The sequence below is a fragment of the Eriocheir sinensis genome, chromosome 39 (genome assembly GCF_024679095.1).
Source record: "Eriocheir sinensis breed Jianghai 21 chromosome 39, ASM2467909v1, whole genome shotgun sequence".
In the NCBI taxonomy this organism is placed as follows: domain Eukaryota; kingdom Metazoa; phylum Arthropoda; class Malacostraca; order Decapoda; family Varunidae; genus Eriocheir; species Eriocheir sinensis.
In genome coordinates this window covers 9617269-9644768 of record NC_066547.1, presented here as the reverse complement: position 1 = coordinate 9644768, position 27500 = coordinate 9617269, and the positions used below count along the sequence as shown (strand labels likewise).

The 27500-nt window shown below is 41.8% G+C and overlaps 4 protein-coding genes across 5 annotated transcripts in view; 3 read left to right on the top strand and 1 right to left on the bottom strand.

Moving 5' to 3' along the window:
* LOC127009136 (uncharacterized) overlaps positions 1-2804 on the top strand; it is a 2815-nt gene extending 11 nt beyond the window's left edge. Inside the window, exons 1-3 of the mRNA XM_050881920.1 lie at positions 1-124; positions 485-760; positions 1407-2804. The exon at positions 1-124 is cut by the window's left edge and continues 11 nt beyond it. Coding sequence (XP_050737877.1) covers positions 119-124; positions 485-760; positions 1407-1751 — 627 coding nt within the window. The 5' untranslated portion in view covers positions 1-118 and the 3' untranslated portion in view covers positions 1752-2804. The remainder of the gene's footprint in view (positions 125-484; positions 761-1406) is intronic.
* A 2007-nt stretch (positions 2805-4811) lies between these two features.
* On the top strand, positions 4812-10315 carry LOC127008965 (uncharacterized). The gene is made up of 3 exons (XM_050881505.1): positions 4812-4929; positions 5622-5744; positions 8737-10315. The coding sequence occupies exons 1-3, from the start codon at positions 4924-4926 to the stop codon at positions 8968-8970; spliced, it is 363 nt and encodes a 120-aa protein (XP_050737462.1). The 5' UTR covers positions 4812-4923; the 3' UTR covers positions 8971-10315.
* Positions 10316-10400: 85 nt separating this feature from the next.
* Positions 10401-14330, bottom strand: LOC127008964 (exosome complex component RRP40-like). The gene is made up of 2 exons (XM_050881504.1): positions 14049-14330; positions 10401-12560 (listed from the first exon to the last, which is right to left on the bottom strand). Exons 1-2 carry the CDS (start codon positions 14057-14059, stop codon positions 11849-11851), a joined length of 723 nt encoding a protein of 240 aa, XP_050737461.1. The 5' UTR covers positions 14060-14330; the 3' UTR covers positions 10401-11848.
* A 2639-nt stretch (positions 14331-16969) lies between these two features.
* The window catches only part of LOC127008962 (uncharacterized), a 66363-nt gene continuing 55832 nt past the window's right edge, over positions 16970-27500 (top strand). For both annotated transcript variants that reach the window (XM_050881495.1, XM_050881494.1), the window contains exons 1-2: positions 16970-17084; positions 20274-20725. The gene's annotated coding sequence lies outside the window, so the exon portion shown is untranslated. The remainder of the gene's footprint in view (positions 17085-20273; positions 20726-27500) is intronic.

The following is a 27500-nucleotide window of genomic DNA, read 5'->3' as shown; positions in this document are numbered from 1 at the left end:
AGCAACACCAGAGGATCCTCAACAGTGACTGCCTATATACGACGACTCAGTGAAGGCCGGCTTAGCAACGATAATTACCTCGTAAGGACAACGTCACTAACAGAAAAACGAAGCCACAATGAAGGTAAGACTCGTGTTCATAGTAAAGACAAATATCTTGCGTAATGTTCAAGCGTTAAGCTCAAATATTTCTTGCACTGATATTTACTGCTTCAATAATGACTCAGGTCTCGAGTGAGCAAGCCTCATCCCCACACCAACTACATCATGGAATTAGCACCACCATCACCATCACCACCATAACAACTACTAAAACCATCGTCACCCTACCAATGGTCACACACATACACAGTTACCGCTACCATTATCACCATCGTCACCAAAGTAATGACCACCAGCCCCACTACCACCACCATCACCACTGTAACTACACCAATACGACATCACCACCACCACCACCATCACAAGCTTTCCCCTTCTTCAGGTCTTCCTCACCCTCCTCGCCGCCCTCGCCGCCGCCGCCCTGGCAGCCCCGTTTCCTCAACACATCGCCTTCCCCGAGCCTCCCCAGCTTCCCCAGGCAAACTTCTTCCCCCAAGCGACCCAGCACCAGGACGCTCACCAGAATACCCACCAGCAGAACTTCCCCCAGAGCACCCACTCACAGAACTTCCCCCAGAACACCCACCAACAGAACTTCCCACACAACACCCGCCTGCACGCCTTCCCCAACGCTGTGCCCGTCGAGTCGCAAGTTTGGGTGAGTAGCATTTTGAGGTTGTAGTAAGTGTGAAAGTGTGTGCTGTCCAACTGTATTTTCTCTTTCCTGCGACTTAAACTTTGTCAAGAAGAAAGTATCAAGACACATTTAGATCTATGTATATCTGACATTTCTGAGATCTTGCCTTATTCTTCTGCCGATTGACAATGAAGTAAACTCCTCCACCCTACCTTCCTCTGTCATTTGCTGATTAGTCACCATACTCTTATTAGTTACAAGCAGTTTTTTCCACTCCATCCATACATTCACCTTATTCACGGCCTTCCTCTCCCTTTTTTAACCACCTCACCCCTAGTCAATCTCCCAAGCATCATCCACCACACTCTCAGGCCCATATCCTCAAACATTTCGGGACATATACACACATTTGAGAAAGCTTTGGTACAGGTTATATTAGTATTTCTATGAGTAGCTATCTTATGACCCTTCTGATAGTTTGCCAAGGCTTCTGCACCATGAACGTAAAAAAACACTCACGAGATTCCGACTAATCCCCTTTGTGACCTTCGGAAATATTTGTTATGAGGGCGGAAAGTGTGTGGGAATGCAGGCTTTAGACACCTATATCACTTTCTATCCTCCAAACCACCTCATTCTTACCCACCTCTCTTTTCCACCCCTGCAGCCCATCATCCCCTACAGCTACACCTACTCCGTCAGCGACCCGGAGACAGGGAACTACCAGAACAAGGCAGAGATGAAAAACGATCTGGGTGAGGTCTTCGGCTCCTACTCTGTCCTCATGCCCGACAACATGATCTACACCACCATCTACAACGTCACCGGCACCAGCGGCTTCATGGCTCGCGTTGAGAAGTCCCTCCCACAGCCGGCCGGTCACGGTTCCTCTGCATCCTCTGGTTCTTCTGGTTCGTCTTCGCATTTTGGTTCCTTCCCTGCCGTCGCTGCCGCCTCCTCCGCCTCCGCCGCCGCTTCTTCGGCTGTTCGAGGTCCCGGTAACGCAGTGTAGGCCATTCGTGTTTTGTTTTCTCTTTCACTGTCTATCTGTCTCTATGTATCTTTGTGTTTGTATATCTATCTGTCTATCTACTTTCTCTGTTGTTGGTAATTCGAGTTTAGGCTATTCGTAATATTTTCTTTTTCTCTATCTGTCTATCTCTTTATACCTATCTAGCTACCTGTCTCTCTCTGTTGCCGCTCGTTCGTATTCTATAACTGTAATTATTTTTTTTTTTTAAACAGCTATGTACGCATGTATTTCTTGTCTATAGTACCTCATTTTCAGTCTCTTTTCTTTACATTCTCCCTCTACGAATTATTTCCCTTCTTAGTTTCTCCTGATTTTCTTTTCCTTCATTCTTCATTCTCCTCTCTTTCTTACCTTTCTCCTTTTCTTTTTCGACTTTCTATTCGACCACAGCTTTCACCTAATGTGCAGTGTAGTTCGGCGCCCTTATTTTCTTTCATCATAACTTATTAACAGTTTTCTTCCTTTTTTTCCTCCACCAGTTTATTTTCACCAGTACCTCTCTCCCCTTTTACCTACAAACTGATTTCTTCATTTCTTTCTTCGACTCAAGGGTCAATGTAACGGAGATGAGCACCGAGGCCACGCGCAGCTTTAGTATATGCCCCCCAGCTTTCCTTTTTCTTAGCCTGCCTTTCCTCCAAGCACTTAAATCCGACACTGTGTGAGACGCATTTGCACTATTTCTTTCTTGTTGCCCTTCTCCGGCGACCCCCGACCTTTGCTCTTGTTCATGTTACGTTTTCCTTTCATACATGTTTTTACGAGTCACTGAAATAAAAAAAATGTTTCCGTCAGTGACTCAAGACTCTTAATCTAGTACGTCAAGTAAGAGTTTAAGCTTTTTAATAGAATATCCTAAGTATATTTTTGTACGGTATTTTTGTACGGTTTTTGCCACTTCAGAGTTTTATTTTTTCTAGTTATTGTCATAATGTTAGATATTCTTCGCGTTGTGGAAAAGGTTGTGTTTGTATTGAAAAGTATAAATGATTTGTTGTTATACTTTCTTGTGTTCACGCTTCGTATATTAAACGGTTTTTGTTGAAGGTATGACTAATGCTTTGATTTTCCTTGAATCTAGACTGATGTTGAAAGTCATAAAAGTTTGTAATTTTTCATAGTTCTATTGATACGTCTCTCTCTCTCTCTCTCTCTCTCTCTCTCTCTCTCTCACACACACACACACACACACACACACACACTTTTCAATTCACTTAGGTTACCGCATTTCCTCACACATTAAAAACCGGTTATGCACAAAAAGATAACGATTTTTTTTCGCTCACCTCTTGAATTTTCTTCCTGCCAGACACTGATAAAAAGTATATAAAAAAATGAAACTGAATATAACGTTACCTTACCTTTTGCAGCTGATCCTTTGCGGCGAAAACACTCTCTTCCAAGACCTAGAGAGAGAGAGAGAGAGAGAGAGAGAGAGAGAGAGAGAGAGAGAGAAGAGAAAGGATAAAACGCAATATGATAGCATTTAATCAGTAAACCGGTATTTAGAAGCTTGTTTGGCGTTCACTAAAGCAAACCAGTATAGTTACATCTCTTATCTCACTTCCTGCTATGATTCCTACTATTATTATCGACAAAAAAAAAAAAAAAAGTAAAAACTGGATGATTGGGATAGACAGATACACGGACACAGACAGACAGACAGAGAGATAGACAGACAAACAGACGGATAGGCAGACAGACAGCCAGACGAGACAAAGAAACGAGTAAAAAATAGACGACAGACAGACAGACAAGACAAAAAAAACAGTAAAAAAGACCAAATACAGATAGACAGACAGACAGATAGACGGATAGACAGACAGACAGAAAGACAGACAGACAGAAAAACAAAAGAACAAGAGACAGAAAGTATAGCTGTAAAAATAACGATAAAAGTCAAAACTGGGTGATACAGAAACAGACAGACACAGACAAACACAGACAGACACAAACCGAAAGAAACAGGTACGCAAAAAAAAAAAAAAGACTGAAAGCGACAGAGAAAGTAAAGGACAAAAAAAAGCCGAGTCACTACACCACCTTTATCCTCTCTCCCAAAGGTCAACCCAGAGATGACCCAACTTACGTAAGGTCACGCGGGGGAAGAAGTAATTAGCTGACCTTCTCCCTTTCAGCGTCCATTGTCGCCGCGAAGATTACACGGAAGACGCCGAAGAATTATGCAACTTTCTGGGCTAGAGTTTACTATCTTCACACTATGCATAAGACGTCACCAGCATGTGGTCTTCACGTCACTTCTATCTATCTATCTATCTATCTATTTAGGAGCAGCGAGTAGCGGGCTTTTTTTAGGAGCAGCGAGTAGCGGGCTTTTTTAGGAGCAGCGAGTAACGGGCTTTTTTAGGAGCAGCGAGTAACGGGCTTTTTTATTATTGTTTCCTTTTTTTGTGCCCTTGAGCTGTCTCCTTTGTTGTAAAAAAAAAATATATCTACCTACCTATCTTTCTTTCTATCTATCTATCTATAATGGGAGCATACGCTATAGATTCAGGTGACCTCAGCTCATCTCCGACGCATTAGCCTAGACCTTGAGCCTGTCTTCTTGCCTGCTTGCTGGCTTCCTTTAATACCCTTTCCGCCAGCTAAATATACCGTCCGTGTCTCTTCCTGCAACGCCTTCCACGCCAGAGACAGGTTTAAGTCCCTCACGGTAAGTTAAGCATGGGGATTTCCTGTTAATGGTGTTTGATCCTCTCTTAATTCGTTCCACTCCCACTACGGGATCCAGAGCAACTCCCCCCCTCCACACACACACATACACACACACAAGCATTTCTTACCCCCCCCCCTTGACCCCCTCTTCTCCTTAAACCTCTTTGAGTCCTTTCTCCTCCTCCCCCTCGTACACCAGTCTATTCCTCTACCTGCAACAACTCATTTTTTCTCCCTTTACACCTTCCGTTTTTGCCTATCACGTAACCTCTCTTACATCACCGCCTATTCAGTGACTAAGTAGCTGTAGGGCGGCCTAATGTAACCTCTGTCTGCCCGGGCTGGTACGCGTTTTGACCGGCCCGGCAGCTTACACGCAGATGAGTATATAAAGCGGGAGGTAAATTGTGAACTTGTTTAGTCACCTCGCTTCCGCTGGTGAGGGTGTTACGTTACATGCACTTCGGTCCTCATAATGAAGGTAGGATTGTATTGTGCGTAAATGGTGAGGTTAAAATAATCGTTTCGTTATTATTGATGGATTACTACGATTTTTTTTCTTCTGTGTGCAAATTCTTGAGCGTTGCTGTTGTGCGGTTTATTTGTAGCATCATTATACCCATCTAAGATTTAATTATATGCAAAGAGATAAAAAAAATCAGTTCATGGGATGTCTTACGAGATATTACAACCATTATTAAGATGAAAAGGCTCGACAGTTGTGATGTGTCTCCATGCCTGCAAAACTAAACCACAACTTGATACACGAATACGTAGACATCCTTAAATCACTCCTGACACTTGCTGAATAGACAGGCGTGTTAGCTTGATCCGGTGAGCTCACTGACAGACAAGTGAATGAGGTGATCAAAGGAAGACTGAGGAAGCGCAAAGAGGAGCCACTGTAGAGCATTTAACGTCACTATTTGGGGGCCAGGTCAAGGCTATGTTCAGAGTCTAAGGGTAAGATCAGTCTCACGTTCCATCTTGACCTAGAGCTTTCACGATCCTGATTCCTACAAGCTCCTAAATGGGATAATGAACCATTAAAAAATAAGAGTACTTATTTAAATAAGATACTAGCGCGGTGGAAGAAAATTCTGTTTCTCCAAGATTATTTATATATCTACGTTCGCCCTGGCTTGTGAGGTGACTGACCCTTCCTCTCCGCAGATCGTCACGCTGGTGCTGGCGGCGCTGGTGGCTGGCGTGCTGAGCCTCCCGCGGCCAGAGCAGGGAGGGAGTGATGAGCTCATCCTTGGTGATGAGGACGGGGAATATGCTGACTTCTCTGAGGTCAGTATGCCGGGAAGTGATGCCCCTCTGTTCATAGGTATATTGTGTTTTTTTATGGTTGTTGAAGGTCGTATTGCCAGTCATTCGCTCATCTTCATGCACCCGTGAGCAAATACCATCAAGAAAGGTAGGTATATTTTTTCCCCCGTAGGGTATTTCGTGTCAAATTGTCAGCGTCCAGCTATAACGACGACTTTGACTTTTTTTTTGCTTAAGTTATTCAAAGCTAACTACGCCCAGCGCAAGGATATACATGGAAAAAGTTGCCATCACCGTTAATAAAATATATCTTTCCAGAGACTATTTCCAGTGATGGCCATGTACAATAACGATCAATGGTTTGTAACTAATGTTCTCAGCTAGCATTACTTTAGCAACTCATCAGTAGTTAAAAGCATTACCTAAGGCTACTCCTGGTCATTCAAGCCTTCAGTGTGTGCAAATTACTTAATGTGTACTCTTTTTTTACTGAATAACTACATAATTTGTAACCGGAAGTCGTACCCAGAACTACTTTTTAGAAATTTTTAAAATCAAAAACAAGTGTATTGGAAAATTATTCTTCCTGTACACAATAACCTGTACCATCAAATTTGGGAGAAAGTTAAATGACAATGCAAATCAAAAGAAAAAAACATGGACGAGCTTTTTACTAATTTGTAGCCTCCCTCTCGGCGAATCCCTATCACTGTTCACTAACATTAAACACCCACACCGGGCCACGGCTCTCCCCTCCTCCGCCTGTCACCCCACAGTCGCCCTTCTCCCCTCCCCCTGTCACTCCACTCGCCTAAATCTCAGACTCGTTTCCTCAGTTTTCTTCAGCTTGTATATTTTTTTTTTTCTGACTGGTTTCTTGCTCACAGGGTAAAGCCAGTTTTGCCATCCTCCACAGAACTTACTCCTCGCTGCCCGTATTTCCACGAACGGTTTAATCCTCCTCTTCCTCTTACATGCATTCCATTATTACACTCCTCCGTCTTTATTTCCTCCTGCCTATGACTTGGACACTTTCAATAGGGGAGAATCAAGCTACCTCTCATCATTACAACAACACAGTCTTCCCTTGTCTGCATTTCCTCCCTCCTATGACAAACACTTTTAAGAGGGGTGTAGCAGGTCAACTTTCTAATCATTACTTCTTTCCTTTGTCAGTATTCCTCCTTTCTATGACAAACACTTTTAAGAGAGTATCAGGTCAACTTTCTAATCATTACTTCTTTCCTTCATCTGTATTCCTCCTTTCTATGACAAACACTTTTAAGGGAGTATATCAGGTCAACTTTCTAATCATTACTTCTTTCCTTCGTCTGTATTCCTCCTTTCTATGACAAACACTTTTAAGGGAGTATATCAGGTCAACTTTCTAATCATTACTTCTTTCCTACGTCTGTATTCCTCCTTTCTATGACAAACACTTTTAAGGGAGTATATCAGGTCAACTTTCTAATCATTACTTCTTTCCTTCATCTGTATTCCTCCTTTCTATGACAAACACTTTTAAGGGAGTATCAGGTCAGCTTTCTAATCATTACTCAGTACTCACTTTCTTCGTCTATATTTCCTCCTCCTTATGACAAACACTTTCAAGAGGGGAGTATCAGGTTAACTTTCTGAACATTACTCCCCTCCTTCGTCTGTATTTCCTTCTTTCCATGACTTTAGCGCTTTCAATAAGAGAGCATCAAAACACTTCTCTGATCATTCCCTGCTACATATGGTCTACCTCTTTGACCATTAATCACAACCTTCAATTTCGCTCAGTCTTTTCTTCACTATCGCATTCTGGTAGTACGTCTGTGCTCTCTACCTCGCCCCTTTCCTTCTCGATGACAACTACTATAGATCCTTTCCCAGCCCTATAGCAGTCCCTCTGTCATCTAGTGCTCACCGCCTTACAAATTCCTCACTTACCCTTTCACATTTTTTTTCTCCTGCATCTACACACAGCAAATCATACACTTATCCTCTCCTATGCACCCCCTAAACTTCCACATCAAAGATCAATCCTGCATTCTCTCCATTACGTCCTTGAAATAAATCACTTACTAAAAACCTATCATTCCTTTTTTCTTTCAGGTTTAAGTCCAGACAGTAAATCAGTTCCAGCTTACTTGTCCCTTTTTCTCCTGTACCCCGCAACACAGTAGATGAGCTCCTATTTTCCTGTCCCTCTTCCTCATTCTCCTCCTTTACTTTCAATCAACAGTCACTTTTCTAGTCCCTCCTGTTTCACCACACAGCAGATTCTCCCTAATTTATTCATCCTCCTTCTGACTCACTCACCCTTTCATTGTTCACCGTTCACAAAAAAGCAGTTCTTGACTCAACGCTTCGACTGCTCTTCCACTACGTATCATATCATCCATCTTCTTCCACCTCCACCACACTATATATAATCCCTTACACATGCCTATTCCATATTCACACACACACACACAGCAGATCAACTCCTCCTAACTTGTCCTTTCTTTCCCTCCATCCTTTCCACCACCATACTAATTTCATCCACTACAAATATATGTTTTCTCTGACTCTTCCATCTTCAAATCTGCACATCCGATAATTCCTGACTCATCCCTTTTACTTATTCTCTCCCACTGATTACACCACACAGATTATCTTTTTTTTTTTAAGTAAAGGAAAAGCTCAAGGGCAAAAAATAAGGAAACAAAAAAAAAAAAACTAAATCACCACCTCTATAAAAGAAAGCAGACAATAATAGCAAATAGAAAGATGGTCGTACATACAAAGAAACAAACAAAAAAAAAAATATTCCTGTCTTCTCTTAACTCTTCCATCTTCAAGTCTACACATCTGATCTATTCCAGACTAATCCCTCTTACTCTTTCTCTTCCACTAACTTCACCACACAGAACATCCCTTACGAATAAACATTTCTTCCCTTACTCTTCAACCTCCAAGTCTACACATTCAATCAACACGAACTTATCCTTTTAAATCATTTTCTCCATCACCTTCCACCACACAGGACATTGTCTACGAGTACGCCTTCGAGATATCCGACGAAGCCACCCGCACGTACTACAGCCGCACCGAGATCAAGCTGAGCAATGGGGACGTCTTCGGCTCATGGGCGGTGCTGCTGCCCTCCGACGAGATCCAGACGATGGTGTATAACGTGACAAAGGGGAACGGCTACAGGTACTCCCTCACCTATACACCGGTAGAGTTTTATGGTGAATCAAGACGAGACGAGACATGAAGAACTAGGAATACCACCTCCTTTTCTCATATCATCATCCCCCATATTGATTGAATTTTACAACAACAAGAAGCTTTAGCAATTTTCCTGGTACTAGTATTTTTGTTTCATCAGTACAGAGGATTTACGACTTTTTTTTTTTTTTTTTCATCACTACAAGGATGTTATATTTTTGACTCCTGATTTAGTGTCTTCTACTTTCTCATATCTTATCACTACAAAGACCTTATGGTATTTTATTTTTGGTCTTACTGGCATTTTTATTTACTCTCACTTATGCGTTACCACTTCATCCACTCACCTATCGGACATTCTCCTTTTCTGTCTTCGTCTACTTTATATTACCTACCTAGTATATGCAGTTTGCTCCCTTGCAGAATATTATCAATCTGTCTATCTGTCAAAACCTACCCATCAATTTATCTACCTAATATTCCTCCACTCATGTATCATCATCTATTATGACCCATCTAATATTTCTTCATCCTTAGTCTTGTATACTTATTTTAGTTGCTTTTTATCTACATCCTTAACGTTTCATCTGCAGTGGAGATCCCGTATCTTTTTTTTTTTTCTAAGCTTGTATCACTTAAATCTCACTTTCACGGATAACTCAGGTATTTTATGCAAAGGGGAGCAGTATAAGTTTCTATTGTTACTTATCCAACTCACAGTCACCTTTACATAAACAGTCCAGTAATTTGTACAGTTTTGCTTACTTAAAGCATTTCTCATCTTTATTATTCTAGTCATATCGCGCAAGCTGCTGTAAGTTTCATTAAGAAATATGAATGTTTAAATTCATGAGTAAAAATGACTCAATGAAAGACAGACTCAGATCATATTAACTATACAGTAACTATATAGTACCTTCATAAACAAGGCAGTCCTGTCTGTTGTCTTTTTCATGTTTTGTTTCCAGTTGCATGATTTGTAACTTTCTGGAAACCAGCCGCTTTCTGAAAAACCCAGACGAGCTGGATTCACAAGACACTTTCTTTCCATATTTCCACATCATCTTACTTTCCTAACTGAGTCTTTCATTTCCTTTAATCATATAGAAGTTTAATAAGATAACCTTTGCTCTTCATTATGAATCACTTTTACATTAATTTACTTAACCAACTAAATCATTATAATTGTGACATCTATTTCCCTTATTTTTGTTATTTTTGTTATTGAAGTTTTTGTTGTTGCTGTTGTTGTTATTGCTGTTAGTGCTGATATTGCTGATGTTACACTGCCAGTCCTAGTTGATATTATTTTTATGACTATGCTTTGTTTCTCACTCTGACTATATCGAAGTTTGTATACCAATATATTTTTAATAAAACACTTAACCTGGCACCTCAGCCGCTCTGTTGGCACAAAGGAATAGTGAGCCCAGTCATGCTTGTGGCAGTTGGGGAGGCTTTGAAATGACCCAGAAAGCACAGAAGGTATTTATATACATCAAAGAAACTGTAATAACCCAGTGAAATGTCTCAAAATGAACAATACTGTGTGCCAGGTGTCAAAATCAGGCCTTCAGTATAAAGGCAGAGCAGCATACCAACTGAGCCACCAACAAGCAGCCCTCACTGGTGTACCTTTTGAAATTTTCCAAAATCATTAGTATCTCAATTGCCTGACTGCTGTACTGTTCACCTTCACAAGTTTATCAAACAATAGAGTACTGAAGGCCTGGCACTGACACTGTTGCTCAGTGACACCCACACAGTTAGTGAAAAATTGTTGCAAAATGCATGAAAAGAGTGTTGGTAAAACTATCAACACCAAAAAGCACCTAAAAACTCCAACTCAAAAAAGACTAATGAATGGAGCTTAAAAACTACATTTAAATCTGTACTGTTTACACTTGTACTTTGACAATTCTGTCTATTAATCCTACCTTATAGTTACGCTGCTCATCCTCCTCTGTGGATGAAATGTCTTTCTAAATATAACAAAAACCTAACACATTACAAAAGGCCACTCACATTCTCTTGTACTGGGCAGATGAGCTATCACAGATAACCACAGCAAGAATATGGAAATATTCTGTTCAGCTGATAAAAGTAAACCCTAAAATGAAACTACAGTGAAATACTGTCTAAATAGAATACCGGTAATATAAAAGTTTACTTTGCTCAAAACAAAGTCATCACTAATAGTGATGGTGAACATGTTAATGTACCCTAAGTATCTGCGATATATTCTGTCACTCTAATGAAGATTGAATAATGTGAATACTGACAATACTATTCACCTGAAGAAACAACTTCTGATGTAGTACATATACAAATTCAGTAAAAATAAAAAAAATAGTTGTAATGCATTCTCAGCACCTGCTGAGTTAAACATGCAACAATGATGAGAGATAATAACATCTTACAATACACAGTACCTTTAAAAAAGAACTATCCTTCCTAATGAATTTTTGAGGAGTCAGAAAGTCTGAGATCATCAAAGAAATATGTTTGTACAGAGAAACCCTTGGGACCCAACAGGGATAGCTTCCTTGAGTGTACTACCAAAGAGAGTATGTCTTTAACATGAGACACAGTCAGTCTTATTTAATATTAAATCAAGAGCATAGCTGAGAGAGAAGGCTACAAAAGTGCCAGTCACTCATATCCTTATTGCCTGAATACAAGAATTATCACCAAGAGCTAAAACAATTCATCAGAACACTTCATCATCTAATACTGTACATTCTGTTCTCTTAATAAAATATGAAGCAGTTCAACCTAAAACACATGAAACAGCTCGCCCCACAAATTGTATCTGCTCATAAAACTTGAGCCGTGATGGATCAAATATAATGAGAATGTATTATAAGCACTTACAATACTCAGTTTATTCTGCTAGCTAAGCAACTCCGAGCAATGACTGGCAGCTAGAGCAAGAACATGTTGTTAAAGTACCGGAGCAGGTTTTCTTCTGCCTCCTGCTCTGTCATTACCTCCAACATCTTGATACAGTTCATGATGGCCAGCATGTGCCGCTGCTCCTCTGCCGTCACCACCACTCGCCCGTTGGACCCCACCACCAATGTGCACTCCACCAGGTTTGAGATCTTCTTTAGGAGGGTGTTCTGAGGGTGCAGGATCCCCCGTGTCACATGTAAAGGAACAGTGAACAAGAGGCCATTGTCAGGAAGTGAACAGATGCCTACAGAGTCACTACAGACGTCAATGCAAACCATCTCAGGTTCCATGTCTTTCTCTGCCACCAGCAACTGTCCAAACACCAGGTCTCCTGGCCTCATGTCCTTCCTGCTTTTCTTAGGAGCATTTTCAAAGCACAGGGGAGACAGGGTGGCATACTCACTCCCACCAATGTCTATGATATAATTGTCACCTTTTTTCTTGTATATGATCCCCACCACAAACTGTCCCTTGAGAGGATCATATCGCCTCTGATAATTGTCAATGTAGTAAATGTTTTGTGCCGTCTTCCTCAGCAGTCCTGAGCGGGTAGCATAGACAATGTTTTCATGTCTCCGGAGGCCCGGCCCGAGAAATATCTCCTTGGCGCAGTCATCTGAGTCAAGCTGTAGAACCTTATCTCCGGGAAGAACAACTCTCACAGGCTCACTGCATCTGCCTCTGTGCAAGAAGTGACACATGTCATACACACTAGCATGGCCATTTTATGCAATCTTTAACCTTAGGCACTTAAGGATGTAGGTGATGATTCAGATTACCCTCATACTACTGAACAAAATGCCTATGCTTTGAGGGCAGACCAGGAGAGGACCCTGAATGCTTCCACTTATGCCCACATGCTTCATGAAGGGTGGTTCAATCCCATTCTGATAAAGTACTTAAAAACCTGTTGGAATGAATGCTGGCAGCTATGCTCAAATCAAACTTTGGTCAATATGGCAAGCAATACAGTACAAATTCTTAGAACTATGCTGTTTGAAATTCATTTGTTTTTAAATGCTATCATATAACAGCTCATTAAGAGAAGCATTCAATGAGTAAAAATGAAAGATTGAATACCTTTTACAACAACAATGCACAAAGCCAATCGACAGATATATTGAGATAAAAACATGCAATACATCGCAATAAATCGCTTGCAGTTCTAGTTTCAACTAATTCCACAATGTTTGCAGGTCTACATTTTATTTGATTTTGCTATTTAGTTATTGATATTTCATTAATATGTACTGCCCCCACAAAAAATATATTCCCCAGACCCCCAAGTTTGTAAATCATAAGAGAAAAAAGAATAAGGATTGAGTTGTTCTTCAGATTCACATTGACGGAAATTGCTATCAGTGAGGGTTACATCTAGAAAAATAATGCCAACCACTGGAATAAGCTGCGTGGTATTCTGGATAAACACCCCCATTTTTCTATGTAAACTGAAGCCCCCCTGTGAAATAATCTAATCCCATCAATATGAGTAACCTAACCTCACCCAGCAAAGTAACTCACCACTACAGAAGTACCATAACTCAACCTAATTATGAATGTGGAGCAATATGTATTTTATGACTGGGTCTGAGTTAAACTGTTCTTTATCTCTACTGTGAAAATAGCAATGAAAGGTTGTGCAAATTTAAATTATCATTGTTCCTGAAATTGAAGACTGAAACTACATAAAAATTAATAGGTGTGGCATGGCGGGGATAAAGGAAACAGAAGGGGCAGGAGTAAATAAATTAGACAGGAGGGACAGGAGTAAAGAGACAGAAGGGACAGGGGTAAAGAAAGGAGACAGGAGGGACAGGGGTAAAGAAAGGAGACAGGAGGGACAGGAGTAAAGAAAGGAGACAGGAGGGACAGGGGTAAAGAAAGGAGACAGGAGGGACAGGAGTAAAGAAAGGAGACAGGAGGGACAGGAGTAAAGAAAGGAGACAGGAGGGACAGGGGTAAAGAAAGGAGACAGGAGGGACAGGGGTAAAGAAAGGAGACAGGAGGGACAGGGGTAAAGAAAGGAGACAGGAGGGACAGGGGTAAGGAAGACAAAAAAGGAACAGTTGAAGGGAGTGGGGTGAGGGTTGGTCAGTGATGCCAGCAAGGTTACCAAGGCCATTGAGTGACTTAGGATTGAATTATAACAAAAATCAATGCTATATTTACTTTGGACCCATTTTCCCGCGTCATTGGAGACAGTCGTGGCGGTGGTAGTCGTCTTGGGGCCTCAGTTTCCTGGTATCGTCGGGGTGTGTGTCGTAGGAGGTCGTTTCCTTGTGTCGTAATAGTATGTTTCCCGGCACAGTGGGGGCCTAGTTTCCATGTAACGTGAGAGTTTGTTGTTTCCTCTTCTCCTTCAGTGTCCCGGGGGGCTGGTTGGCGGCGTTCCCCTGAGTCGTAGTTTTCTTGTATCGTACGAGTCTTCCTTCCCCCGTGTTTACCCAAGGCCTCAAGTAACCGAGAAAGCGCTTTTAATTATAAGTCCTTTAAAAAATCTGCTATATGATTTAATATTTTACAATAAAATAAGTTATTAATTGTGATATTGGTGGTTTAATTTGGTTAAGGCAGTTTTGAACGTGATACAAGCTCAAATTATCAACTACATAACCCGGTTTTAATATCAAGGATTTTAGGGAGGACATTTATATTTTAACAACTATTTTTTTTTTTTTTTTCATCACATTTCTAGGGACATGTCAGTCCTCGTCGAAAGACCGACTTCGTCGGCTTGACTAACGTCAGCCGATGAGTTGATCTGTCGGCGCCCTGCCCTTCACTGAATCACTGGCCGTCACCGGGCGAGGGCCGTGGTCCCTCCGCGAAGGCATACCTGTCAAGTCTTACGTTTTTTGAGTAAGTCTTACGTTATTTCGGCGATTTTCAAGTCTTACGGCGTAGGTTGAAAATCTTATGTTTTTTCTCCGCTTCCGATGTGGTGGGTTTTTTCAATATGTTTGTTTTAAACAATTCGAAATATATCGTACGCGCCATATTTAAATTCATGGGAGCGTGCTGAGTAACACCAAAGAGCATCAGTGAGCTGCAGCAGGTTCACTGCAGCTTACTGATGCTCTTTGTTGTACTGTTGTACACAATGTAAACACGTGACACAGTATGAACACCACATGATGAAAAACAGTACTGTTTACAAAGGTTCTTGTAAACAGTACTGTTTTTCATTATGTGGTGTTCACACTGTGTCATGTGTTTACATTGTTTTCTCATTCTGCATTAGTTTTGAAATAAATAAATATTGAATGACAAAAAAAATATAATTTTCTTATGGTTTGATTACCGTTTTATACACAAACTTGTGGTCTCGAACGCAAAATCTTATGGCAAGGCACCACAGTAGCTTGACAGGTATGCGAAGGGACAAAATGCTTGACCCTGACGGACTCTATAAAGCCCGTCTCCCCACCCTTGAGGTGGAGACAAATAAAAAAAAAATAGATAAATAGATAAAAATACAGCAAATATTTTTTTCTTCATATTTCATAAAACTGGCTCCCCATAATGTATCTAAAGAGAAAGCTAAGAGGTACAAAAAGAGAAATGAAGAACGAATTGGGTATGACGGGAAGCGAGAATCATGAATTAAAGAAAACACAAAGGTTGAAGATAGAAATGGACTTGGGCAGGATAAAAATTGGCAACAGCTACAAGATACACGAGAACCAAGAACTATAAGAAAATAAGGAAGCCTGTTCTCTCAGTGCAACACGCCTGAAAATAAGAGAAAGAGAAGGGTGACACAAGAAATAAAAACGATAAGCGAATAGGAGAACGTGTCCTCTGAATACGACACATCTAAAATTAATAGAAAGAAGAGGGTTAAGTGTGCTCGACGTGCGCGGGACAGCCAGCGAGACAAGGACAGATAGTTGCAATAGAGACGCAAGATAAAGGACAATGGAGAGGTACAAAGACAAGGAAGGCTGTATCGGGTTTCCTTGTCCTGTTGTAAAGGGTAGTACGAGTATACGTGACCGAGAGAGAAGACGAAAACGAAGAAGATCCTGACATCACCTCTTGAAGCCACGCCACAGAAACCCTGCATCGGTATTGGTGTTGACAAGGACATACATGGGGATCACTTTAAATTATACTTCTACACTGTTCTTTGTATTATTCCCACCCATAACAACGTGCTTTCTATTCTGGCCTTGTTGATCTTAGTTCGAGGATGAGTTATATTGAATTATTCTTATGTGAGGTGATGTATGGCCATATGGCTCTGGAAACGTCATTTGTAGAGGAGAATATATTTTCCCCACGTACCGTAAAACCTGACACTCATTACTCCAAGCACAACGGGAGGAGAATCACTAACATCCTAACTTCTATATCCTTACTGACCTGTCATTAAGAAGCTACAGTGATGAGATATGGCCTTTAACACGAAATTTGAACAAGTTAGTCTAGTCTCAATACACAGAAATAAATTGGACACCCGCAACACGAACTTCTCGGTACTCATCAACGCATTAATCGTTGAGCCTGTGATGAAGAACCCATTACCCCGGGACACTGGGCTGGGGTGACATCCGGGTTACCACAGTTTACCTTCCCCAGATTTCCCCAGGTGCCTATTTATCGACCATCCCGAAAGGAAGAACGAACAGCTGGGTGACCTTCGCGCCGACTGCCCTACCTCCAGACCCTGAAACAGTCACCATTCAGACCACCACGCCCTGCAACCTTACTGTTTCTGGTGTAAGGAGATGGAAAGGAAAAGTATAGTTTCAAAAATTCTAGCCATACCAAAATACACCGAGTTGAGGTAATATGATACTGTGACCTATGACCGGAAAATATATAGGTACAAGTAATAAGTCCTTTTTATCTATGCACATGAAAGTCTGACTGACACCCGTTATTTCGTGCACCAGATGACGAGGAGAGTGACAGGGGACAGTATCTAAACTTCCATCAGAGGTTTCGATGACAAAAACTGGTAGGCATGACAACCACACCATAACTGCCATTACACCACCTGGCCCGAGGGAGTGACGTCAGTACAGCCAGAAGGAGGAGGAGTCGGTGTCATGGTGCCAGAAAATCGGGAAGCAGGGCAGTCTGGCGTCAGGCATAGGGGAACCCACACCCGCGTTCCGCCCCGCCCCGGCCTGACTGAACCCTGTGCGCGCCCACCTACTCGAACAGAAGGCAAGACGCGAGGATACCGAGGAAAAGAAAGTAATGACGGCGGGTAACAGAATGCAGTGACGCGCGAAGGACGGTTTTACGGGGTACTAAGTTTACGTTTTGAGGGTTTTATGGAGGAAGAGTTTGTATATGTTGGAAAGGAAGACATGGGTATTGAAACGAAAGAGTAGAGGACAGACAGATAAGAAAAGGGAAAAGGAGAGCACAGACAAATAAGGAAAAGGAAAGAAAAATATAAAGCACAGACGGATAAGGAAAGGGAAAAAGGAAAGCACAGACGAATGAGAGAAAGAAAAAATAGACTACAGACGAAAAGAAAAGAGAAAATTGAGAACAACGACAAATAAGAAAAGGAAAATGTTAACGAATAAGAAAAAGAAAAATAGATAGCAAAGACGAAACGGAAGAAAAATTACAGCTCCTCAAAGGTACAAGGATAAATTCAGTCAGTGTAACAATTCTAAGGAGTTTCACATCACGATTAAGTTCCTCCTGACACAAGAAAGTTCCAGGCTTTGAACAGGAAACTTTACGCAGTCGTGTATTCTTTGTTTTCGCCATCCCAGGTGCATTGAACGGTCGTTAGCATGAGGGCCTTGCGTGGTACTGTAACCTATGAGATGAAACACGATAATGAGGGTGAAACACTGCGTCGCGTACGGCTGGTGTCTCTGTAGCCTTTCCCTCCCACGTGTTCGTTAGTGTCACGAGCCAGCACTAAACACCGCGATTTATGACCAGAAATTGACGGGAGTATATGAAATGAAAGCGTGACTAAAGATAAGTGTGCTCTACAATGAAAAATACTAAGAAACATATCCATTACTATATGCCATTACAGGAACATTTATATTGTAACTTATATGAGTGAATGACAACAGGTTGGTTACACGTTCGGAAAGTCAGTCATACGTTAGTACATAATGCACATACCACGTCTCCTCCTTCCATCCAACATATAACGCAGAGTGAATAAAAATCTACTCTGGCAGACTAAAGATTAATATTTACCAAGCAGCATTGTTGGAATACGTGGCTACGAGGAAAACAAGGAGTATTATAGCTTTAATATATATCTCCATGTATACACCTAAGCAAGGACTGTGTTGGGTTAAATACGTGTTCAGGACAAGTTCGCCTGTTTTACCCAACTAATCTTATTTCATATAGCAATTTTCAGCAAGAACGATAATATTTTCACATCTAAGGAGCAAATCTCAGATCTACTCCTTTTCCTATCACGATCACATTTTACTCGGAATAATGACTCTGTCCTTTCATATGCGAATCACTAATCTAAATGTTTACAAAATTTCGCTGCAGATTGTGCAAATACGACGTTTGTTTGTCCGGATTGCATCACGCCACCTGTAGCAAGAGCAAAATCTGGCGGTAACGAAGTCTGGCCACCCTTGCTTATGAGTGAAGTTAATAATAATAACGATCCACTTAGTGTCGCCCGTGGACAGGGGGATTAAAGTAGCACCGGGCCCGAGTATGTAGATCTGGCCAAGTGTCAAGGCGGCCCTCCTTTACGACGGCTGTGCGGGGGAGGAGACGGAACAAGATACACGCATTTACCTCATTTTCAGACGAGTGTGGGAAGGAATGAAAGCAAATGGTTGTTACCGCAGGAAATACAGAGTTCTCGTAATAGTGAAATACTGTATGCCTTTTTATAGTAATGGGGGAACCTTAAGGTGAAAAAGACCGCTAAGTGCTGCTCCTGTAAAAAAATATATATAGCATGAGTGTGTCTATAGAGCTGATAAATGTGTTGATAATGTGATAGGAAGCGTTAGTTAATAGTAGTGTTAGTTATAGTGTTAGAAGTAGTAGTAGTAGTAGTAGTAGTAGTAGTAGTAGTAGTAGTTGTAGTTGCTGTTGTTCTCGTAGCAATATAGTAGTAGCAATACGAATATTTATAAAAGTGGTAGTAATTTCATTGAAGTATTCGCAGTTTTCTTTCCACGTTCCCCTCCCCTATAAAGTACAAGCAGGCAATACGAAAACATCAAGAGCTAACTAACACACCAGAAGCAACCCCTGATATTACTTGAAGCCCCAGAGAGTAATAATAACAGAATAATGAGAGACCAAGTATATTAACCCTCGATAATACTAAGTCATCCTTGATTAAAAGCGTGCATAAGTCTGTGTAATACCTTCAACGGAACGGCATTCCCTTCTTGACCTCCTGACCCCGGGATAAGTCACTCCCCTCGGCTAGTTAACACAATGGAATACTTTCTTCTTCATTATATACGTGTAAATCTGGGTGTGGTGGTGGTGGTGGTCGTGGTGGTGGTGGTGATGGTGGTGGTAATGGTGGTAGTGGTCTATTGCGTGCTGAGAGATAGTCATGATTGTTGTTCGAGGAAGTAAGGAAGAAAGAAAGAATTAAGCAAAGACAGGAAAAGAGAAAGAATGACACAAAGGAAGGAAAAGAGGAAGAATGAAACAAAGGAAGGAAAAGATAAAAAAAAACGAAATTAGGGGGAATGGGGAAGGGGAATAATGAAATAAGAAGGAACAAATAAAGAACGAAATAGGGGAAGGAAAGGGGGAAGCATAAAACAAAGGAAGGAAAAGAGGAAGAATACACAAAGGAAGGAAAAGATAAAAAAAAAAAGGAAAGGGGGAAGCATAAAACAAAGGAAGGAAAAGAGGAAGAATACACAAAGGAAGGAAAAGATAAAAAAAAAAACGAAATGAGGTGGAGGGGAAGGGGAATAATGAAATAAGAAGGAACAAATAAAGAACGAAATAAGGGAAGGAAAGGGGGAAGCATGAAACAAAGGAAGAGAAGGCAAAGGTAGTTATGCGAGGGAGATGTTGATGATAATAAGATCGCTTGTCGTATGCCATGAAACACATTTTTAACAACTACCGAAGAAAAATTGCTGTAGAAAAGAACCAATCCGAAATAACGAAAAGAGAAAAAATAAAAGTAGCGTTGATTTCTTGGTTGAGCATAACACTGCGGATAATTGTTGAGGAAAGTCACAGGTATTTCGCAACAAAAGATATAAAAATGTTCGGGTAAAACTCACAATAAGTTTAACATGAGGAAGAACTGCTCCAAAGTTTTCTCCCCTTCCAGCCATAGCGCAAAAAAGCCGTAAATTTCTATGCAGAGATAATGAAAATAGTAGAAAAATATAACCCCAGCAGTTTCATGCATTAAACTAACCATTACATTACGAATTATCTCAACAGGGAAACGGAACGGGAAACATAGCAGATAAGTAAAAGCGATCAGTGCATTCAACCCTCTATGTCGCAGGCTTACACATACGAAGCTACAGACCCAAAACAAACTCGTATACATATATTGTGAGTGTGTGTTTGTGTGTATTAAACGTGTGCGTGGCAAGCAAGTAACCACCAACCAACAGAGAGAAAGACGTTGATGATAATGTAAACAGTAGAAAATCATAGTTGGAGTTCGTGTCGGGCCAGGAAGATTGCTTTGAGGGACGACAGGAATGGCTGCCCCGCGTCCTGCCGAGCCGCGGAGGGCGTGAGGCGGAGGACGGAGCGATGGGCTGCCGGCGGGGAGCTGCGAGGCGCGAGAGGCGGCACCCGTAAGGCCGCCCCTCCCGCCGCCGGCCCACACACGCCTCACCAACACATTCCCACGCCTCAGCCTCTCCCCGCGCCCTCTGCAGGTAACTTGACATGAATCTCTCTTTCCCACTTTGTTGCACTTTCATAATTATGATAAACTTCCATTTCAGTTCCCGCTTACGCATTTAGCTAATTATGATTTTGATAAGACTTTCTATTTCTCCGCCTCTCCTGTGCAGTGCATGGTTAGAGTCCCTAACTACGAATCTGCGGGCCAGGGTTCGAATCCCGGCCAGGGCAGTCGGCGTGCAGCCCACCTAATTGTTCATCCTTCCTTTCGGGGTGGTCAATAAACAGGTACCTGGGGGAACCTGGGGAAGGTAAACCGTGGTAAACCGGATATCACCCTGGCCCAATATAGGGGTAATGGGTTTTCTCCGACCACAGACCTAAAGGGACAACGGAACGGAGATGAGCACCGCCGCCACGCGTAGTTATAGTGTATGCTCCCAACTTTACTTTCCATTTCAGTACCTGCTCAAGTACTTTCTTCTGTGATAATCATCGCTGAATTGGACACTTTCATCACCTTTAAATACCCTAATGATACATACGAGTTAATCCCACCCGTGTGTTTTTATGCTACTACTATAGGTAATGTATGCATTTGATGATAAAAAATCTCTCTCCCTTTACCATATACTGGCCAATCTTCGAAGCCCTTGTAATGGTAATGAGCCATATTAAAGTTGGTTTACTTTTTTATGAACATTATGTATGCTAATGTGTAAAGTATATTTTAATGATAGAAATCTCTCTCTCCTTAGCAAATATTGACCAATTTTCGAAGTCCCTGTGATGGTAATGGGGCTTGATGAAGTTGGTTTACCGTTTTTATTATATATGTTAGCAATATTAAAACTCGTGAGCTATGGCGCCCTTACATCATGCACGGGTCTTGAGGGACTTACTGCACTCCTAAATCGTGCCAAATTAATCCAGCCGTGCCTCGAGGGAAGGAACATAACTTACACGCGTGCTTTTAGTCGCGTGAAGACCCGACGTGACTCGAATCGAAACAGTGAATGATGTAATGTCTGAAAAGTCTAATCACGCCGAATTTATGTTTCCTCTATTTTTTGTACTTCTTCCCAAGGCGTTTAGCAGCTGACTGAAGATGCGGTACATATCTGAAACTCCTTCACTAAACTATTTACTTAACATATGAAAGAAGCAAAAACTACTAATTTCTATAGTCACATCAATTTATAGATAATATTTCCCTCTTCACATCTTTCGATAAATGGTTGAAAGCTACGATGAGCGTCCATCAAACTCCTTATTAACTAAACGATATCATATACAAAAATTTGAATTAACTCATCTTAGTCTGCAGTTTTTTAATTCCTATATGTGTGTGTGTGGGGGGGGGGGGGTCTGTCTGTCTGTCTGTCTGTTCGTATGTATGTATGTATGTACGTATGTATGTATGTATGTATGTATGTATGTATGTATGTATGTACGTATGTATGTATGTATGTATGCATGAATGTATGTATTTATGTATGTGCTCGCTCTCTTTCGGTAACTGATTTAATATTACTATTTACTTCATCTCCTTCTTGCCTCTGTAACGTGATATCCACACACACCTGAAGCACACGCACCTGATGAGTCACCTGCCTTGCCTGTCGCCGGTGCATGACTCACCTGACACCATTACATCAGTACTTAATTGATAACCCACTAAAAAAAAATACATTCTACTTATTCCCGCGCTGCATCGTTCAGTAGTGACATATCGCCGCCACGGGTAATTAGACTTGCTCAGGTGATCTATGGGCGACGGATGAGCCAGGTAGGGGAAGGAGGGAGGGAGGGGAAAGGGGTGAGGGGAGAGGAGGGAGATGCCGGCCCTCAAAACTTGGGTCAGACCACCTGAGGACGTCAATTGTAGATCATCGCTGAATAAGATCACAAGGTGGGTTCTTCTTGTCTTCTTCTTCTTCTTCTTCTTCTTCTTCTTCTTCTTCTTCTTCTTCTTCTTCTTCTTCTTCTTCTTCTTCTTCCTCCTCCTCCTTTTTCACTTTCTGCCTCTTGTCTTAAACACCGGTGACCTTCCCTCCTCCTCCTCCTCCTCCTCCTCCTCCTCCTTGCACACCTGCGTCTGGTTTCGTGGAGTTTACTTTGGAGGAACAATCATAAGCCCATCCCTCTCTTTCCTTCCCTACTTCTCATTCTTCTTTTATTCTGCCTTTTCCTATTCCTTTTTTTCCTTTCCTTCGCTTTATTTGTCTACTTTCCCGAATCGTCTTTTCTAAATTTCCATCTCCTGTCGTTTTTTTCTTCTCCTCCTCTCTCTCCGTTATCCTGCTTCTCATTCTTTTCCTCCTCTGAATTTGCTACCTTTCCCCAAATCATCTTTTATCATTTACTCTCTCTCGTTTTTATTTATTTTCCTCTCTCGCCGTTATTCTCATTCTTTTCCTTTTCCTCCTTCTCTCAATTCTGCTACTTTTCCCAATCACTTTTTCTCATATACCATCTCCGTCGTTATTCTTTTTCTTTCTCTTCCTCTTTTTCCGTTATTTTCCCCTCGTCCTTTTCCTCCTCTTTATAACACTCCAGGCTCAGACTCCGTCCAGATGTGAGCGACCGGCTACACCTACGCCCGAGGAGGAGTAAACACCCCCAACCCACGTCCTCCTGAGAGCCACCTCAAGGCAATAGCTTCTTGCATTATCACGCCACCTCAAGCATCCTTAGAGACGTCCTTAAGCCTCTTGTGCAACGTCAATATTATTCATAGTATTCAATTTACGAGTGTCTTTGAGAAGGAGATTATAGTGACTTGAGAATAAATGATAGAAAAGACCCAAGGACGTTCAGCAGCTGGCGTGATGGAATTAAATAGTTTACGTAAAGTTCTCATCGGAAGAGGAAAGAAGAGGTACAGGACAGACACGAAGGGGAACACCTGGGAGAGGGAGAGACCTATGTGTGTCCTGCCGTGGAATGATACAGGCCGATGATGATAATGATGATATCCTTGTATGAGAAAAGATGTGGAAACAAAAAGCGTCTAGAGTGATCAAAGAAAGACCTGGAAATGCCACTAAACAACGAAGAGCAAATATTCGGGCAGTGTATATTACCGTACGTTTGAAGGATATGGAAACAAGAAGCGTTTAGTGCAATAAAATAAAGACCTTGGTGATATCCTTGTACGAGAAAAGATGCGGAAACAAAAAGCGTCTAGAGTGATCAAAGAAAGACCTGGAAATGCTACTAAACAACGAAGAGTAAATATTCGAGCAGTGTATATTACCGTACGTTTGAAGGATATGGAAACAAGCAAATACTGAAGTGGTGTGTATTAGTGTTTGAGAGCTCGGTAATCATGGTGATATAAATTAGTACCTCCGCCAGATTCCTAAGGTGAGAACGGTGCAAGCGTTAACTAAATGAACAGCCTTGTGGAAATGTTAGACGGTACACTAAAACGGAAACAGAATTTTGGTGCTTGTAATGCAGAAGCAGAACCTGAAGTACGCAAAACCTGACCTGGAGTAATGAGACAGTGCAGACTAGAGAATGTGAATGAGAGGTGGTTGCTGTGATCTATGAAAACTATCTGTGGTATAAGAAATATCGAAATTATGCAATGCTCTTTCCCACCACAGAGAAAGAAAGTAAAAATACTGTGTGGTGGTACAGTTCGAGATTTTTCAAGAGCTATTACACTTTCGATGAGCAAAGTTGTGGGCATAAGCTGAAGCTGCGCGTGACCTCATGATCATCTCCGTTGCATTGGCCCTTGAACCTGAGGCGGGAAAAAATCCATTACTCTGTGACAAACGGAGTGTAAATACCGTATCTGCCTTCCCGGGTTGATTGAAAGCCTCCCTATCTATCCTCGGGCATGAGCGGAGCCCCTTTCCTTCACGCCCACAGAGGTTCAGTTGATATGCTACCCAGGAAGACCCAGGTTCGATTCCCAGTACTCAGCGATGTACATTTCTATATCATAACATCGGCTTACAGGAAGTCCAGTTCGTGTCTCTCCCCGGATACAGACTCGTAGATTCACCTTTAGTTTCCTCCACAAGTCAAGGGCGTTTATACAGCCAATAATGTGTGTATCCCGGGGTGGCCGCAGAGACTCCAGCTGGCCGGGCGGTGGGGGAAGGCTTCCGTTTATGTGCGATGAAGAATAGCGTACACACACACACACACACACACACACACACACACACACACACACACACAAGCAAACTCCTTCTTGACCCCCTCCTCTCCTCCTCCTCCTCTTACTCGAGCCTCTTCCACTTCTAACACGACAAAGAGAATATCCCACAAAGCCTATCAACGCCTACACGCACAGGGGTCTTGGCTGGCGTGTGTGTTGCCGGCCTGGCTGCCGCGTGGGCCGAGTAAACACTCCTGGCCGAACACTCTCCTCCGTAGCCCAGAAACTACCGTCGTCTGATCGTGACTTGCTCCCTCCTCGCGACTAGCAACTGAGCCTCAAAACTCCTCGCCCCGTATTATTTTCTGATCAGTTTAAATATTTGGTGAAGACCTGCGAGTAAACTACTGGTGGGAACTGAGGGAGTTAGATTGGATACATGTGGAAGCGAGTATGAAGGTCCATGATATTCTTCTCTGACGCAGGCACATTTAAAACATTTTGCATTATCTTCGAAACTAACACAGTACGACGGAAGATTATGAGCAAAGTTCACATAAAAGATGCAACATATTCACTATAATCATATAAGTATAGAAGCAACTCGCGTGTTAGTATTATAGGTGTGATCCCGTTAAAAAAACAGAAGTCATTTGAAGCGCTTGCCTGAAACAGAAAATGGCAAAAGGCTACTACTACACAATGCTACTGCTATTATTGTTATACAGAAACTAAAGGGCAATGGAGTGAGGGCGTTGCTACAGTATTCTTCAGAGGGGTCACGATGTATCACAAGACTCAAAATACGTGTTACATCGCCGATTTCTCCGGAAGTCAGCATCAAGGTCTTTCACTTAATCATTTGTCATCGAACTCTGATTCCGGCAACACGTACGCGCGGGTCTCTTCGCGGAAAGCCGACTCCAATCGCTGTTTGTTTTGGTAAGGGGAAACCCTGAGAAGCAGAGACCAAAGGGACGCCCATAGAGCTCGTGGCGCGGGGGAGAACTGGTCGACCATATTGAGTTCTAGAAAAAAATGAGAGGTGAAGAAAGAAAAAAAAAAAGGAAGTATTGGGAAGTGAAGAGAAGAGAGCGAAAGATTATGAAGGAAAATGTCGGAAGACCAGAAAGATGGATGCAGAACGTTAAGGATTAAGGACAAGGAAAATTAGAAGATGAGAAGGAAAAGAAATAGAAGGGAAGAGGTCAGAGAAGGGGATGAAGAGGAGAGGAGAGGAGAGGAGGAGGAGAGGAGAGGAGAGGAGAGGAGAGAAGAGGAGAGGAGAGGAGAGGAGAGGAAAAGAGAGAAGAGAAGAGAAGAGAAGAGAAGAGGAGAGGAGAGGAGAGGAGAGCAAAGAAAAAGAAAGATATAAGAAAAGAAAAAAAAATGGGAAAAGAGGAAACCTAGGAAAGGAAGTAAAGGGAGAGGAAGGAAAAGGAGAAGAGGAAGAAAGGGAAGTGGAGCTGGTTCAAAGAAGACCCCCTGCAGCGGAGCAACGGATGGGTGGAGCGACGACCCCCTTGACGCAGACACACCCCGATGACGATGAATAAAAACAAAAAGAAAAAAAATAGATGTTGCACACGTCTCCCTCACCACATGGCCGGCAACGTAAACAAAGAAACAGAAAAAAATAAACAAGAAAAAGTCCCATAAGGTGTAAGTACTTATTTTCCTGAGTATGAAAATTAATAAACAACATATATCACATTTTCCTCGTATAATGGTTAGACAATGATGTATTTACCTGGGATAATAAAGCAATGATATATCTCCTAGCGAATGATAAACAATGATATATAGTTTCACAAAGCAAGATCTCTCTCTCTCTCTCACGCACACACACACACACACACACACACACACACACACACACACCACTCCCGGCCTCCTGTCCTGTTGTGTTTGGCCGCCTTTCGCCGTCATGAGGCCGAGGCTGACTTGCATGGACCTGATAGCGTCACCTGCCCGTCACTTGCACCACCTGGCCGAGGCAACGAGGCAGCTGACTGGAGCCATGCGCAGCCCTTGATTTTTTTTACTGAACCCAGACGAAAGGAAACAACTAACCCGTGCAGCTGTTTTCTTCTTATGCTTCGTCTCATTATTGTTATTGCCACCATTGTTATCCCTTCCTCATCATTGCCGTTATTATTACTTTGATCATTGTTATTACTTTGTTCATCATCATTATTATTATTATTATTATTATTATTATTATTATTATTATTATTATTATTATTATTATTATTATTACTATTATTATCATTATTGTTATAATTATTCCGTATCATCATCCTGTAATGGTAGAATAAATAAGTGTATACCTTTTCCTTATCATTATAATTACAAAAAATATATGAAAAAAAAGAGCGGCCCGGTTTCCCTCAGAATGCAAATCACACAAGAATAAAACAAAAAAATAAATAAAAACGTTAGAAAAACAGCAGTAACGCAGTGATGTTTGTATACGTACCACTGAGTGTCAGGGACCTTCTAGTACCGAGTCACCGATGAGCTAAAAGGTCACCGCACCAGAGGCCACTAGCAATAGTAGCAGCACTTTGCCTGACGCCCTGCCCCGCACTGTGGACATGAAGGAAAGCTGACCCTGCCCACACTTCTGAACGCTGGCAACGCTTTTGAATCAACCCACAATGGCAATTACTGTGTTTATAGAAATT

Excerpts from the sequence above, each read along its gene's own strand:
- LOC127008965 (XM_050881505.1), top strand. Across the intron at positions 5,745-8,736 it reads AATATGCTGACTTCTCTGAG|GACATTGTCTACGAGTACGC; the intron begins GTCAGTATGCCG and ends TCCACCACACAG.